Raw genomic sequence first — 17,993 nt, forward strand, 5'->3', positions numbered from 1 at the left:
GACGATCGATCGGAGACCTCAAACACAGTATTGATGCTGCCACATTGCTATTATGCATTGCATGTCCCATTATCGCCTGGCGATGTATGCAAACAGCTTTCGTCTTTCAATTCTTTGTCTCGGTTTTTGGTTTAAACAGTAGTTTATTCATAAAGACACACATGATAATATAACATCATTAAAAAGGAGTACACCAAGTTTAAAACTTATGGTAAGTGCTCAGAAATCTCATGGCGGGATATGATCAACGCGACAAATCTTTTTGAAAAAAAGAAGAAGAAAAAAAGAGAGAAAAAAAGAAAACTTTGTTTACATTATCGAACACAATCTGTGTCAATACCTTCTTCTTTCTTCTTCTTCTGCGTTCGTGGACTGAAACTCCCACGTGCACTCGTGGTTTGCACGAGTGGAAATTTACGTGTATGACCGTTTTTACCCCGCCATTTAGGCAGCCATACGCCGCTTTCGGAGGAAGCATGCTGGGTATTTTCGTGTTTCTATAACCCACCGAACTCTGACATGGATTACAGGATCTTTTTCGTGCGCACTTGGTCTTGTGCTTGCGTGTACACACGGGGGTGTTTGGACACCGAGGAGAGTCTGCACACACAGTTGACTCTGAGAAATAAATCTCTCGCCGAACGTGGGGACGAACTCACGCTGACAGCGGCCAATTGGATACAAATCCAGCACGCTACCGACTGTGCTACATCCCCGCCCCAGTGTCAATACCAAAAACGAAAACAAATAACGAGAACGAAAAACACAACAAAATATCAAGAAGTAGATGGGCCCCAAGTAATATATTTAAAGAGAACAACAACATCGAACTAAGGTGTTCCAAAGCAATTTGATTTCTCAATATTGCTTTGAAAAACAACAAAAATAGCACTATTTACAAATATGGAAATGTTTGAATCACCTGTCCGGAGTGTGTCAATATTAACAAATTCTGGAGCTAATGTACCGAATGTTGCGGTTCTTACATCATTAAACAGGGGACAAATAATGAAGAACAGTTTCAGCAAAATAACCACAAGAACATTCCGGGTTGTTTACTAGGTTGCGATTAAACATATCATATTTTAAATCACTCATTCCAAGTCTTGGGAATAGTAATATGGTGGAATTGAAGTATCAGAAGCTGCGAAATGTCGCTTGAACAGACCAACAGAATCACATTGTTGTATTTTCAGACAACTTATTCCAGGGACTAGTTGCAGAAGAAATAAAAGATGACTTGTACAAATCTGATTTACACTGGGGAGTCATACGCTCAAGTGGGCGTCTGTGGTGGTAGGAATTCAGGTCAGAAACAAGAGGTGGCAATAAAACGTTGAGGTAATTTGGTACATTGCCGTGGACCATTTTAAAACATTAATTTGTGACGACGTCTTCGCTCTCTAAGTGGTATAAAGCCAGATTATGTATACAACTTTTCGTGTGAAGTGCCTTTAACAGCACCAACAAGAATTCTAATGGGTTCGAGTTGCAGCTTCTCCAGCTCATCTGAAAGCTTCTTTGAACAATTATCCTACACAACATCGCAATAATCAAAATGAGGTAAAAGAAAGGATTTATACATTGCTTCTAGGGATCTTCGACTAAGCCTATATTTATAGGATTTTAAACAAGCCACGAGTACTCGACAAGTTGCCCAAATAGACTGTTATCTTTGGTATCAGTGAGAGCTAAGTCCCCATCTCCCTACACGCTGGCTTGAAATAAAGAGGGCGAACTTCTGTTAACCGGAAATGAAGCCCTCACGGGAGCAAAGTACTGCTGAATTTGAGTGTGAGTAAACGGCAGTACTATAGCTGAAGCCATAAGGCCGCAGCTTGAAAGTTAGAAAGAATGCCTGACAGGCCCATATACAAAACGGTCACCAATCCCGGTAGTAACCAAGACCGATGCCGCTTAACCTCGGTGGTCGGAACGAAACCGTGTTGCGGCCTTTTGCTGAAAAACGATAAAGTCTATGCCGAGGCTGCAAAGATGAGGGTAAACTTTCCCTTTTGCAAAATCAGGAGTGAAAAGTCGGGAGTATTGAAAACCTGATTGCGTGCTAGTACAAAGTTAGCCCAGCCCGCAATTGGGAAAGACACGTGAGGGTATCAGTAACCTGATCCGCTCTCAAACTATGCTCCTATCGCTCCCCGTCCCGAGAGAGGGGTGCGTGAGCGTCTTTTAAAATTTCAGTTTCCCGATGACCGTAACGCTAGAGGCATTACATGGAGTTAGTTCAGGAGCCTTGAGAGAAAATCCTTAAGGTAAAAGAACTGGCCTAGGGAAAGATAAAGCCTCAATAACCAAGGTTTCTGTAACTAGTAAAACAAGTGCTAGAAACCTAAAGTTGGGTAACCGCTGAGGGAAAGGTAAGTTGTACCCTCTCTCTGCCCTTTGAGCAAAATTGGCTCAGCCTAAATTGCTGCTAGAAACGCGTGCAGAAAGACATGAGAAAGTATCCAAAACTGAATACCTGAAGTGGAATACCGTGATTCAGCCCTCAGATCAAAAGAGGGGTAGGCGCGGTAAAGCCGGAAGCCTATACCATACTGTCACAAGTGTGACGTCACTTCAATGGCTTAGCCGAGACGGCTAAAGAATGTAACAGGGCGAACAAATGCGTACTATTCTGCGATGAAGGAGAAAAAGTCCTAGCGCATTGCAAATTTAAGAAAAAACCAGGGGCCGCCGCATGAAGGCTACAAAAAGAGTGTAGCTTGTTAACTCGCGGGAGAAGGCCCTAAGAGGCGTAATGCCAAAATTGAATCACTGAACCTCAAGGAATGTGATTCTATTTATTACTGGCAAAAACATAAGTCTGTGTCTGCGGCTTATTCTGAGACTTTTGGAAGCCCTGGAACACAAGATGGGAGAAAGCAATGTCCCTTGGGTCCTGAGACTCCTTCTGGAACGCGTTAATGGACGCCTGACCCAAAAGGGCACCGTCTGAGAACGGCGAGACCTTCAAGTTCTCGATAGTTGCCCTATCCCGAATCCTGGAACCCGCCAAGAAGGCAGATCTCCTGGAGTGCACTGCATGGGCATAGAGTTTAGCCGAAAGGGACATCTGTTCTTTCGAAACCTTAGCCAGCGTGGAGAGAAGAGTGGTGGCGTCCAAAGCCGAAGCGTCAAACAGGAACTCGAAAGGATCGAGTGATGTGGCAATGCATCTTGACAAAGACCTTTGTAAAGATTCAGACACGGAAGAAAGTTCAAACAACGACCTTCCCGCTTCTTCAATAGCCGCAAGTGAAGCGTCAGTAAAAGGAACAGGCTTGTCCTTACTGTACACGTCTTCACGCAGCACAGCCATTCCCGGTGAAACCGGAAGCCCGGCCGAAGGCAGGGCGAACGATTCAATCAAGTTGACTGACTGAGGGGCAAACTTGCAATTCAAGAAACCGGAAACTTGACCCCCAGGCTTCGCAAGCCAATCAGTAACATCGTCCGGTGCGTCCCCATGTTGCAACAGCAGAGGAACAGCTGGACCACGTTTAGTCTTAAAGACGTTTGCCATTTCGTAGGCAATTGACGAAGATTCGCGGAACCGGAACTGAGATTTCTGTTCTCGTGCCGACCGGAAATCGTCAAAAGCGGATCGTGGTGGAGGAAGCTTTGACCTACTTTCAGCCACCCCTTCCGGGAAATACTTAAATGCCGTCTCGGCGGCCAGCGCCACTGCGCTTGGCAACCTCGACGGCAAATTAAGTTGAGGGTCGTCCCCCATAGCGGACGTACCCTTGTCGGCCTCTCCCTCTTGCTCAAAAGCGCAATCGGGAGGGTGACCCCCAGAGAGACTCTCCTGGTCAATCCAAAGGTCATCCAGGCCAACCACTTCCTGCCCCCCGGGCGGAAGAGGACGATGCGGCTCCCCACATTCCTCCAAAGAAGGGGGAAGGAGTGCACCACCCTTTCGCTGCACAGGGCCCGTCGACCCAACCGACCGGGCGCTTCCGCGCGAGGGGTCAGCCAGGTTGTCGGGACTATTACGGCTCGCAGGCTTTGCAGCCGAGGTCGCCTTTTCCTCCTGTACACGCACCCCACTTTCGCCGGAGAACCCGGCTACTCGTGGGGTAGACATACCTTTGCCGTGAACCGGCATGTTCAGCAGAGACACAAGACGAACGTCACCGTCCTGCGAAGCATGAACATCAGCACGCGTAGTGACAGACGACGCAGAAGCTGCAGCAGAAGGCGAGGGCCGGATCCTGGCAAGAGAAGGCGGATCTGCAACACCGGAAGGGAGGGAGCGAATTTCCGCCCGTGTTGAAGACAGCTCAGCCGCCAAAGTTGTGACCTGTGAACTCAAGGTGAGTAACAAAGACGCTACGTCTGCAGCGGCCAAACCTGGGCAAATAGGAGTCTCAGAAACAACAGTATTATCCACATGAGTACTCTTATCTGTAATCTGCGTAGACAAAACGGGGGAAGCAAGCATTTCCGCCAAAACTGGGGATTTAGCGGACAAGTCAGAAACTACAGAAGTGGCATGACCGGCACCTGTCTCGCACTAGGCTTCTTCTTAGCGCTATCTTTGAGCGCAGCTTCCGCCATGACAACAAAATAAACTTACAAAAAATGTTCAGATGAGCGACAAAATGTCGCTAAAATTACAAGTAAAACAGAAAGATCTCACCAAATACAGCAGAGGTATAGGTGCAAGGCTTAGGCGGCGACCGAGGGGCGAAATCCAAGTCCTAAGACGAAGAAGTAAGGCTGAACACAGCCAGAGCGTACGTAAACACGTCCAGTTCCTTGAACCGCTGAGTTTGGTATGATACAAATGGCGGCCTATGCGCACGCATACGGAAGTCGGACCGGTAGTTGGTCTGGCATTATTGGATGGCTCACTCTCTTTTTTAGAGTGGTCTCCCTTGTTACCAAGGGGACGCGTACAGCGTTACCAGCACTGAACTAGAGTTAATTGCTATACGTGAGTTGGGTAAAGTTATGTAATTTAATGAGAATGTAAAAAACTACCATCTAATTCGCAGGTTACATACATTTGTTTACTTCAACAAAAAATCGGGTTGGTTGAATTTTGTCATCGTTTGTAATGTAGATCAGCTCGCGAATAAAATATATTATTCAATCACTATCAATATCATGAATATGAAAAGGAGAGTCTCGTCTACTTGTGAACAATGTTTCAAACTGATTGGATTATATTTGAAGCGAACGGGTAAGACATGTGTTGTAATTTAGCAACCTCCCCGATTTTTGTTATGTGACCAGCGAATCGGAGCATTTTCACACTTTTACTGTTTTAGTTTTACAACTTCCATTCTAAAAAACAAACCACAACATCAATCAACATCATGTTTTTGGACAAGTTAGTTGACTCACACCTCGTTCAGAAAAAACAAACTTGGGTGAATAGAACAGTGTTCTTCTAGGCAAAAAATAAAATAAAATCGAGACTGTGACTGTGAGGCCCCCCTCCCATCAGTCATCAAATTCGAAATCAAATTGTTCCATCAGTTAATTCACTTAGTACTTCGTGAGACAATCAATCTTCATTTTAGAATGAAAGACAAGGATTACCTTACATCCAATAAGCAACTCAAAATACAAGGCAGGAAGATAAAAGGGTGAAAAACGCCAAAACATGTGGCATACTAAGTTTTGCGCCAACCGGAAGTGAGATCATTAATTAAAAAGGGAAATAACTGAAAGATATTGCTCTTTTGCAGTTGTTATTGTCTCCCTTAAAACAAACGGCTCACTGATCTAAACATTATGAGTGTAAATGCTCAGTTGACCCAAAAACAAAACTTCAGCAACTTTTTTCTACACATTTTTTTTTTTACACACACTCAAAACCTTATTATTTTGGAGGGTATCGCACGGAACACAGTGCTCCAGCTAAAAGTAAACACAGCCAAGCACACGCCCAGAACTGTTAGTTTCTCCAGCGGCTGTTTACGGTACCATTGACGGTGATAGCGGATAATTTTTCTTGCGTGTTCCCATCTCCAGCAAATGTAAACCAGCACTCGGTGCTGCCTGAAACTTTGGCACCATTTGCCCCAGCCATTTATTGCTTAGCATGCAAAGTCGCGATTTTTTTCCTTAAACCCTGAATTAATAAGAATATTTGTTTAGATCTTTCGGAAACGTTAGGTAATACGACACGCTTGATATAGACGTTCACAAAAATCCTCACACATTCTGGTCAGCCTATTGGTTATAACTTCTGAAATTTTCAAAGCAATTCATTGGGAACTTGAGCAGATATGGCTCTCTCAGTGGAAGACCCCCTCAAAAATGGCCTCAAAACGTGCCTTTTTTGCTTCTGAAACGGTTGACACCTACCGCCTTTGACAAAAGGCTACACAAATACTAAAGACGTAAGGTGCATGAAACAAAATGCTCTGAACAGGAAATTGAATGGCCTTTCCAATGGTAGTCAGAAGTGTTTGGTAAGTGCACATTCTGATTTTTTGCAGATTTTAAAATACGGGGTATTGGTTTTTGTCAGGTCGATTTTAGGGGTGACCTTGTTTGACAGGCTGCCACGGGATGCCTATACAAAGTACCACCGATCGAACAAATGATATGAACAGTAGACATAATTACCTTTTCCAGCATATAAAGTTCAATTAAAATGGATTGTGGTTTAACGCTTTTTTGAGCGTGCGAAAATTGTTGCAATAATTTTTTGGCCAAGTTTAGAATGGCTTGGAATAAAAATAAAAAAAAGAAAGGTAAGTTTTTGGAACGTTTGTTATTGACAAAACAATACGTTACAGTCACAAATATATCGACCCAACGATCTTTTAAGTGCACAGACAAAAACTTATCTTGATGGAATGTTCGGCCGCTTGCCAGGAAGCCGCAAGGGAATGAATCAATAACAAACACATAACAAACGTTCCAACAACTTACCTTTCTTGTTTATTGATTCTTAAATTTCGAATGTTGGCAGTCTCTTTGTATTTGGATTTTTTTCTAGAATGGCTTGATTCAGTTCCACAAGTCCATGCGTGACTTGTACGGCTCCTGAAAAATTTATTTGCCACGAAAAGTCTGAAAATTTCAAATCCGAAAAGGCACTCATGGAGCAGAATTCGCAAAACGACCGCCATCTTTGTTTGAAGCGCAGAGTGTGGGATGTTTGTGTTGAATTAATTATGTAAATGACACTGTCCTAATTAACAAAAACCTACCTTACTCTGTACGGAACGCACCCCGGCTGTTGATGTATAAACTGGTACCGTATAAGCGTTAAGTGAACACAACACCCCCCCCACACACACACACACACACATACACACACAAAATCCATGTCGCAAAAGCAAGGTTCTCGCATGTAGAAGTCTGGACAGATCTGTGATATTGAACATCGTTGTGTAGTACACGGGAAAGAATGTAGCTTTAAACACCTCATTGACCGTCAGCCTGTCTGTCTGTTTATCTGTGTCTTACCAGCGCACACTTTAATGTCACCGAAAGCTGGGCGCAAAGATAACAAGAAAGATGTTCATTCAAAATGAACAGCGTCGATGCAATGTCCACCAAAGATTTATTTTGGGAAGTGTTAAAGGTTAGGGTCAAAAGTTAATGAATTGCATGTTGTGCTGGATATATAAATTGTTTATTTCAGTCAATGCTTGATTTATAAGTACATTTTTCAGCATGGTGCATCTACAGGAGGGTGCTCCAACAATGATGCATAGTGCCAACATTTAGCGCAAACTTTTCACAACAGTGCATTATTACCACAAAGCGCATACAGCGATTATATAGTAGCAAGTTGCACTAAACATTTGAACAAAATGCATTTTGTTCAAATGTTAACAGCACAGCACCAAGTTTTGCATAAGTGCACAACAGCACTGACCATTTCACAAAAGTGCATAACAGCTGTGACAATTTTACAAAAGTGCATTGACCATTTCAGGCAGATGGCTAACATGCAGATTTCGCTTTTGTCTGTCTTTCTTTGAAAAGTAGGCATGTTCAAGATCGATGAAGTCATGAGCAATTGGGTTAGATGACAGAAAAGATTCAAAAACGTCAGATTCAGTTAGATGACAGAAAAGATTCAAAAACGTCAGATTCAGTGTTTTGGGCACTGTTGAACAGGAACATTCTCTCCTGTTCAACAAATGTGGGTTCAATTCAAAAGCAACATTGTCACAGATAGGCTAGTGTTACATTTCTGTAAAGTTTCAAAAACATCTTCCATGTTTTGGTTACTGTTGAACAGAGGCATATTTTCCTGTTCAAAAAAGTCTGACACAAATTGTCGTAGTTGTGGGTTAAGGTTCGATCTATACTGTCCTTCAAACGAGTCGTAGAACCGTCATTGTCACAGATAGTGTTACATTTCTGTTTTACATTCAAACGAGTCGTAGAAGTAGTAGTACATTTGCGTTTGGTTGTTTTTTCTTTTAGATTCCTGTCACTCATACTAGCAGTATTGATTGAGGTACATAAATCTGTTGATGTACAGGGATGACTTGTTTGTAATGAATCCTTGTTTCCTCCACATTGAGTTTGCATTGCAGTTGGACAGAAATGAACAGGTGTTAATTGATAAACACATTGATAATGGCTTTTGAGAAAATCAATCAATTCTGCAAAGGAATTAACTTGATGACATCAAAACTGCAGCGCCATTTGAAGAATGGTTACCATTTCTGTTTCTTTGATGGGAATCAAACAAAAACATTGACTATCCAAGTTACCATGAATGGCAATAGTTGACTCCTGAAAAGTAGCAAGGATATAATTTGAGACGATAAACGCCTGATGCAATCCCTCCTCAAGGTCAGTCAACTCAAAACCTTCATCATTCGCAACATCAGTAGGCAACACAGCGGGATTCGTATGTCCAGAAATCATGTCGAAAAAATATTACATTTCAAAAGCATGTCCAACCACAGTTGTTGGCAAGTGTTCGTGTCCGAAGTAGCCTTCAGTGTGTGTATATGTATTCATGTGACAGAGAACGTGACCTCATTGTTCAATCCTCTCTCTCTCTTCTTTCTCATTCGAACGCACACACGCAAGAACGTAGCCTACGCACGCATGCACGCGCACGCACACACACACACACACACACACACACACCCCGCTGACGCACACGGCAAACCACGCACACACACACTAACTGTCGGCAAGCATCTCTTTTTGTTTTCTTTACCTTTGTTTATTGTGTTTTCGATATTTGTGTTTATTTTTTGCTTGACTTATCTGTTTTATTTTAATGTTTGCTATCCACATCGTGTGATAAATGTTTCTTCTCAGTCTCCGAGTCAGTTTAGTTTCTGCACGCCGCTTTGGTACTCCTTGTTTTTCTAACTGGTGTATTGTGCGCGACTGATTTGCGGATTTATTTTTATTCCTTTCATATGCAGTTGAAGTGTTGTGGGTGTTATTGTCTGTATATGCTATGTTGCGTCTGTGTATGCCTACAAGAATTTTGGGTGTAATGTGCCTGTGGTCTGCTCGCAGTCGAGCACAGAAAACATGGCGGCGCCCTGTGGCAAATTCGTCGAAAGTCTTTCCCGACCGCAGATACCAGCGTCGTCCGCGACGCTGGAATGAATACCCTACCTCCTCCTCTCTTCCCACCCCCCCCCCCCCCCCAACACTACCCTTTTTCTAAATTTCCTCGCTACATAATCAGTCGTCACTTCTGTTCCGAACGCCTGTGTGTGCGTGCGTCACCAAACCGAGCTGCAGGTTCCCTTGCTCGGTTGCCACCTGCAAATGTATTCATGTGGCCTTACCATTCACGCACCGCGTTGTAGAAGGTTATTGAGGTCGTGACAGCGATTCAGTCCGAGAGTTTTTCTGTGCAGGAGAATGAGTATATACTTGTCTCCTTTAAGATTATTTGTCGACATGGACTGGCTTAATTCAGTTCCAGAGGTCTATGACTTGTGTAACTCCTGAAAATATTTGTCTTTGAAAAACTATTGCGAAAGTGCAATCCAGGAGCAGACTTCAGCGAAAGGCCGCCATTGTTGCTTGGTTCGAAGCGTTCAAAACACGAGTTGATTAACGGATTAGTTTTGTTGTGAGGATGACTCTGATACACTTTTCTCATTGGAAAGTCTACCTGTGGACAGCGGCCACGCATGACGATCAGGTAATCCATCGAAATGTCTGTTTTATACCTGTACTCGCTAGCGTATACCGTCTGCTTCACGACAAACACAAAGACAGATTATTATAATTTCGAAACTGTATGATGCAATGTGTAAATCGGTTACTGAGGCAGTTCACACAAAATGTGTACAATAATTTAATATGTTACTTCTGTCTTTGTTTTATTTTCCAGCGAGTACCGATTCGCTCGCACTGTAGCATTTTTCTGTTATATATGTACGTTCTTTTGACGGGAAAAAAATGTGTTTACATCAATAGCTAAGCCTGTGCACGCAATTTATTTTTTACAATGACAGTATTGTTGTGAAAAATAAACAGAAGTAGAACGAACACACATTGAAGAGGAACAAAAATAAGGAAAAATACACGTCAGTACAGGTATTTTTTTCATAGGAAAATTTAAAGTGAGGAAAAGTATCCAGCCAAGACAAAATTTATTTTCATCCTGTCAGACTAATTGAAGCATGGTTGGTCGCACTTATAGCACTGATGTAACAGGAAAAGTCCTCTAAAGTTCTGTTCATTTTGATCATATCTTTCCTGCTTCTGTATTGCTTCTTTATCTTTTATATTTTTGGAAAAAGTGTTTGAATTTAAAAAGGCAGGGGAGGAAAATACACGCCCGGAAGCTCTGTTTAAGTTTATTTGGGAAAGTGATGACAGTTTCTGTAAATAGCATAGGAAAGTGACACTCCTTTAACTCCGTCAAGGAAAGTGACACTCCTTTAACTCCGTCAACGCGGTATGGTCATTTGGGAAGATATGAACACTTCCCAGACCGAGGAACCCCTGTTTTGTACTTGGAGTACTCTCAAACAAACTTGGCGTTTTTTTCAGAAAAATTAGTGTACTCCACACAACATTTGAACATCGAAGATTCAAACATGCTTCACAATCGCATGCGTCCGTTGCACCGTTAATTAAGTTTACCAATGCATCTAAATCAAATTCTTTTTTCAATGTTTAATAACAAAAGCTCTAATTAATGATCAAATGCCGAGTAATAAAGTTATGTTTAATCATTAAAATAACTTCAGTGCCCCAGTAAATAAATAGGAATGACAGGAATGCGCTTGTGAAGAAAAGTGGTCAGGTAATTTTTCTCGTCGTATTTTTTTTTCAACCGACCGTACTGATCGTACTTTAGACAAAAAGCCGTACAAAATACGGCGAAATCGTATGGGTTCTCTGGTCTGACTTCCAAATTCTTTTGTTTGAATTGGTGGGGTTTTTTTTCCTCTCCTGTTTATAGTTTGTGTAAAGAAGAAGAAGAAGAAGAAGCAGAAGAGTGACACCAATGTGACACCCACCTGCCTCAAACCAAAACAAATCGACGTCAGAATATTTCGCAGCGTAGAGAGTTTAATGTTTATATACGCTTCAAGTACGCGGTCGCTCCCGAGTTCATTGGGGACACAAATGATGCACATGTCATGCTGTACCAGCCTCGAACATACTCTCGTGTTGGCAAAGGTTATCTGAAGATACTTTTTTTTTACACTTAGTCAAGTTTTGATTAAATGTTTTAACATAAACTGGGAATCGAGACGTGTGTGTGTGTGTGTGTGTGTGTGTGTGTGTGTGTGTGTGTGTGTGTGTGTGTGTGTGTAGAGCGATTCCCAGAAAACTACTCGTCATAAGACATAAGACATAAGACTTTATTTCAACCATGTGCAGTACACTAGGGACATGTTTTGGCCAGAGTACAATCAATCAATCCATACACGCCCTTCCAAACATCGCTTGCAATCTCAGTCACACACACGCTCACGCACGCCCGCAGATGTTTATGAAACTTTACATACAAATCCTTTCAGATCATATCATAATCCCCAAATGTTTCCCATTTTTTCGATACATGCCTTTCATAACGTCATATCCAATTTTTCACAAAAGTTGAGGCGCACTAAAGTGACCTGTTTAAAAAGAACAATTGATTGAAATCTTTGTCAAGCTATTGGGTAGCATTTTAAATCCCTAATCAATTAGTTCATTTAATTTTTTTTTTCGATAAGAGATTCAAAATGATCGCATTGTATTCCTTATCATTTCCTGAATTAAAAATAGATGTCATATTTACACTCAAATTGTTCGCAAAATTAAAGAAAATCGGTTTAATGCAAATAAGGCCCTATGTTTCTCTCTTAAACCGGCTCAAACTGTCGCGGTCTCCGGGTGTCGGCTTTCCAAGACTCGCTAGTCTCGATTATGACTGATCCCGGGTTTTCAGTGTCGCCTTTCGTTAGTTTCGGGCCGATAGATTGACTAAGTGTTTTGATATCGCAAAACGCGACTTGTTTTAGTTTCAGGCCGACAGATTGACTAAATGTGACCCTCCACCACGGAATGAGTCGCATGTCACTTTTGCATGATTTTTATATCTTTACATTTTTGCAAAGAGTTGCTTATGCTCTATCCAGGGGTGAAACAGTTTTAGAAAAGAGAGAAAACTTTTCGAGTTATAAGCTTGTGACTAAGGTGATTCTCACACTGATACCTGACACCCCCCGTACTTATATTAGGCCTAGCGCAGAACCCCGCAAGGTGACATCCGGCTCAATCCGTGGTGGAGGGTCACAAATGTTATATGATATCGCTCCACGCAACTTGTTTTCCTTGTTCTATATACGTGACCTAGACGACCCATTTGATAACTATACCATATCTTGACATATCAATGTGTGTCATGTTAATGAAGTCAAGGAGTCAAAACATGATACCGATACGTGATACACAATCTGGTTGTGACCTTACAAGTAATTCTCAACGGAGATAAACTGCATTCTCGACAGTTTTTGTCCTTCCCTGCGAAGACATACATAATGTGATACAACGTTGACTTTATAATTCCCAACGTAACATTTTTTCAAACGTTTTTTCGCTTTTGACGTGAGAGATGTCACTTTGGACTTGATTCGATTTTGACACTCCAACCTGACACAGCCGCGCAGCGCTAGCCGGGAGAGCATAATTTTGTTTTTTGTGTTTCTTTGCCGGAGTATGTTTTAATTGTTCCTGTGGCAAATGATTCCAAAGGCATTTTTTAGGCATTATGCGCAAATTGAAGTGATTCAATGTTAAAGAACAAACACATTTTAGAATGTTAAAAAGGCGAACTACTTCGGATTACTTTTAGTTCTTGTGTCAACGCCTAAGAACAAAGTCGATTGATGCGATTTGAATTTCGAAAGTGGGTCGATTCAAAACGACGGAGCGGTAAGTAAGTTTGAGGTAGATGGCACAGAAGTACATAAAACGTATGATAAACACAACACTACATGGGATCTTGTGATACACTGATATTTTCCAACTTTTGTCAAACTGGTATCACAAAGGAAGCCACGTAGCATGATTATATTCTCAATATATTATAAAGTACGCGAAAGAGACAACTCACTTCACATCATCATAATTATAGTGTATTATGTAAATAAGGTAAAGGGGTCAATCGATAATAGCGACACATGCCAATAAAAGGCCTCGATGGATGTTTGTTTTTTGTAATATAGGCTTACTCTATTTGTTAGATGAAGCGAGGGAGAACGATGATCACGAGATAGGGAAGTGGGAGGTAAATTGCAAATGTAAAACCGGCTTTACATCTGTGAACACGCATTTTCTTTGTTTGGTGTGTGTTTTTGTCCGCTACAAAAAGCACTTGGTAAATATAAAACCGAGCAACTAATTGGGATGGGCATTTTTATTGAATCCTTCCGAACACCCTCCCCCCCCCTCCCCCCTCTGCCTTATTCCAGATGTGAATGGTTAAGAGCCCTTTATATTGAACAATGTTTTGACCGAAGGTAGCACCCCATATAGGCGAAAAATATCCCCTGATAAGGAACGACTAATAATGTTTCAGACAGACGCATGTTTCGAGATGTAGATATAAAGACTGATCATGACATTATAAACACTTAGATATTTAACTTACTCTTGTATAATGAAGTGTTGTTGTTGAACAAGGAAAGTACCTTATGTGCCCCCCCCCCCCCTCCCCCGAGAAAAAAACACCCAAAAACCAGCAACACACACACACACACACACACACACACACACACACACACACACACACACACACACACGCAATTTCAAATCGATTTGTTGCAGATGCCTCTCCATGTCAATCTGTGAATAAATAAGATTAACGTAACATTTTGATAATAGAACACTTACTCCTCGATATTGTCAACGTGCTTTTGAGAAAGGTTTAAGCGGAAAATAAACCTTCACAAATAATGAATCTCATATCAAAATGGTTTCTTCTTACGCGTATAACTGAGATTACGTGACAAATCGCCCCCCCAAAAAATTAAAACAAGTCGAGTAAGGCGATATTACTACATTTAGTCAAGCTGTCGAACTCACAGAATGAAACTGAACGCACTGCATTTTTTCAGCAAGACCGTATACTCGTAGCATCGTCAGTCCACCGCTCGTGGCAAAGGCAGTGTAACGCTCGTGGCAAAGGCAGTGACATTGACAAGAAGAGCGGGGTAGTAGTTGCGCTGTGCTGCATACCACGCTTTTCTGTACCTCTCTTCGTTTTAACTTTCTGAGCGTGTTTTTAATCCAAACATATCATATCTATATATGTTTTTTGGAATCAGGAACCGACAAGCAATAAGATGAAATTGTTTTTAAATCGATTTCGGAAATTTTATTTTAATCATAATTTTTATATTTTTAATTTTCAGAGCTTGTTTTTAATCCGAATGTAACATATTTATATGTTTTTGGAATCAGAAAATGATTAAAAATAAGATGAACGTAATTTTGGATCATTTCATAAAAAAATTTTTTTTATACAATTTTCAGATTTTTAATGACCAAAGTCATTAATTAATTTTTAAGCCACCAAGCTGAAATGTAATACCAAAGTCCGGCCTTCGTCGAAGATTGCTTGGCCAAAATTTCAATCAATTTTATTGAAAAATGAGAGCGTGACAGTGCCGCCTCAACTTTTACAAAAAGCCGGATATGACGTCATCAAAGAAATGTATCCAAAAATTGAAAAAAAAGTCTGGGGATATCATACCCAGGAACTCTCATGTCAAATTTCATAAAGATCGGTCCAGTAGTTTAGTCTGAATCGCTCTACACACACACACACACACAGATAGACAGACAGACAGACACACACACACACACACACACATACACCACGACCCTCGTCTCGATTCCCCCTCTATGTTAAAACATTTAGTCAAAACTTGACTAAATGTAAAAATGAGGTCGGTAGAACTCCGTCGAACTGACCTAATTCACACAACGACTGCCGTGAGTATTGTATCTCACAAAATAGAAGTTTCCAAGTTAATTCGATCTTGACAGATGTCCGCATAGCTCAGTGGATAGGACTGCGGCGTGGTCTCTGAAGTCGCTGGTTCGAGCCCCGTCAATGCCATAACTTTTTAGTGTATTTTTATGAATCATGCGCGCTTTTCCTGTTCAGTTTATAAAACACAGTATACTATTCATTTAAAAAAAAAAATGGGGGGGGGGGTGGGGGTGGGGGGGGGTGGTGCTCATTAATATAAATAAATCGCAAGTCAAGACTCAAATACTATAACATTTTAATGTCCTTATAAAAACAATAAAAAAAAATGCCTTGTAGTGCCGGGCGGTTTAACAAAATGTAATTCACATTAGTTCTGAATTGCACTGAGATCATCAAGACTTTTTTGAAAAATCACTCACTGAAACAGACGCAGCACGCGTGCGTGCTTAAATACACACGCACACACAAACACACGGTACGCCGGTATTTTCGTATTTACAGTGGTGCCTGTGTTAAAGGGGGAATACCATTTGGACCAGCCATGAGTGTTGAACCATGGCACGCAGGATGTCTTTCGGCACATTTAAGAACAAATGATAATGAAAGAAACAACAGAAGTTTTTTTTTCAAGCGAGTAGTCCGCAATTTGCATGGAAGAGTATACCTCTTCATTTATTTACAGCGCTTGATCTGTTCCCCTATTTCATTGAGTGTGTGTGTGTGTGTGTTAATGCGTCCTTGTAAGATAAAGTGCAGTGCAGTTCATTTCAGCTCGCGGGTTTTGCGTGGTATTGTGTAATTTTTTTCCTCGTTCCTCTATGCTCCTGCGCAAATGTTGGCAGGATTTATCTTCTTAAATTCTTCACATGAATAAGAAGCCTTCGTGGTGTAACGGATATTAACATTGCGCTTCAGCACCAGTTGTCCCAGGTTCGAGACGCACAATGAACTTATATTTTTACATTACTTTTAGTCAAGTTATGACTAAATGTTTTAACATCGAGACAGGGTATCGAGACGGCGAAGGTCGTGGTGTGTGCGTGTGTGTGTGTGTATCTATAAAGTCATTCCGAGAAAACTACTGGACCGATCTTCACGAAACTTTCCAAATCTCGTCACCTCAAAACGATTTGCGTGAAGCGATATTACTACATTAATTTTAGTCAACCCTTCGAACTGACATAATGAAATTGACCACACATATACTCAACAGCTGTGTCACAGGCATTCATGCCTTGCGGTCTTGCCGACACGTTCACACAACAGAGATCGTTCAGAAAGTGACAAGCCAGTATAGCGGATTAGTGTACAGCACTTTTACAGTTAAACACGCGTTTTGATATTCTTTATAATTTTCAGACCTTGCTTTCAATCCAAACATAACATATCTATATATATATGTTGCAGTGATGTACATTTTTCTGGCAGCCTTTAGGACAATTGTCTTGAAGACTGAAAATCAATAGGACACAGTGTCCTGAGATTGCAATTTCAATAGGACAAGAACACGACTCGTAAAACCGCATTTAAAAAGATTTTTCAGTTTAAATTCTTTCACCTTCCGTGACTGTCATGACTAGATACTCAAAGGATTGAATCACATTTCAAAGTTATTTGAACAGTTGTCGGGTTTTTTTCACTGCCCATCTGTCGACAATGTTTTTCAGGTAGGCATCTGACCGTTCTGCGGGTCCCTCAAGTTTTGCTTTCAGGATCATGTCCTGGGTTTTGACACACAATCGGTTTCTTCGAGCACAACGTTTTTTCTGGATATTATGACGAAAAGTAATGCCTTGCGCATGTGCGAACATGCACGGGTGGTTCCCATTGGTTTAAACGATTTATTGCTGAGCCAATGAATGCACTCGAGGCACCATATGGGTTCGGTTTTCTTTTTTTCTTCCTGATCCAACTTGAGGATAAATTAATTCAAAGAATCAGATCCCATATGAACAAACTGGTCACACGCAGTGCATACTTTCGCTTGGCAAAACCGAAACCAGCTTTCCTCACGCAGTGTTTACTTTCGCTTGGCAAAACCGAAACAAGCTTTCCTCTTGAAAATTGAACAGTCCGCATGTCCGCTTCATTGTCAAAAACGATCGGACCCTTGACCACTTCTTCTGTAGGTTAATCGGACCTGTGTCCTGCTGGGGTTAAAGCTATAGGTCCTGGGGAAATTGGATCGGTCAGAGACCGGAGACCGACTAAAATGTACATCACTGATGTTGTTGGAATCACGATACCAAAAAGAATCAGATGGAATTAATTTGTTTTTAAAATACTGAACCGATCTTCATGAAACTTTACATGAGAGTTCCTTGGTATTAAGATCGGTCCAGTAGTTTACTCTATCTGTATCGCTCTACACACACACACACACACACACACACACACACACACACACACACACACACACACACACACACACACACACACATACACACACACACTGATGACACCCACACACCACGTCCCTTGACTGTCTCGATTCCCCAACTATGTTAAGACATGTACTCTAAAATTGACAAAATGGGGGATGGGCGTTTACTACAGGTATTGTCCCGTGTGCGCGGAATTTGAC

General features: G+C 41.5%; 1 protein-coding gene across 2 annotated transcripts in view; it reads left to right on the forward strand.

Moving 5' to 3' along the window:
- LOC138964714 (uncharacterized) overlaps positions 1 to 17,993 on the forward strand; it is a 59,395-nt gene that overhangs the window by 11,786 nt on the left and 29,616 nt on the right. Inside the window, exon 1 of one of the 2 annotated variants that reach the window (XM_070336743.1) lies at positions 9,669 to 10,108. The exons of the other annotated variant lie outside the window; for it this stretch is intronic. Within the exon in view, the coding sequence (XP_070192844.1) occupies positions 10,098 to 10,108 (11 nt within the window). The 5' untranslated portion in view covers positions 9,669 to 10,097. Of the gene's footprint in view, positions 1 to 9,668; positions 10,109 to 17,993 lie in introns of those variants that run through there. 2 annotated transcript variants of the gene reach the window in all.

Source organism: Littorina saxatilis, linkage group LG4 (genome assembly GCF_037325665.1).
Source record: "Littorina saxatilis isolate snail1 linkage group LG4, US_GU_Lsax_2.0, whole genome shotgun sequence".
NCBI classification, from domain to species: Eukaryota; Metazoa; Mollusca; class Gastropoda; order Littorinimorpha; family Littorinidae; genus Littorina; species Littorina saxatilis.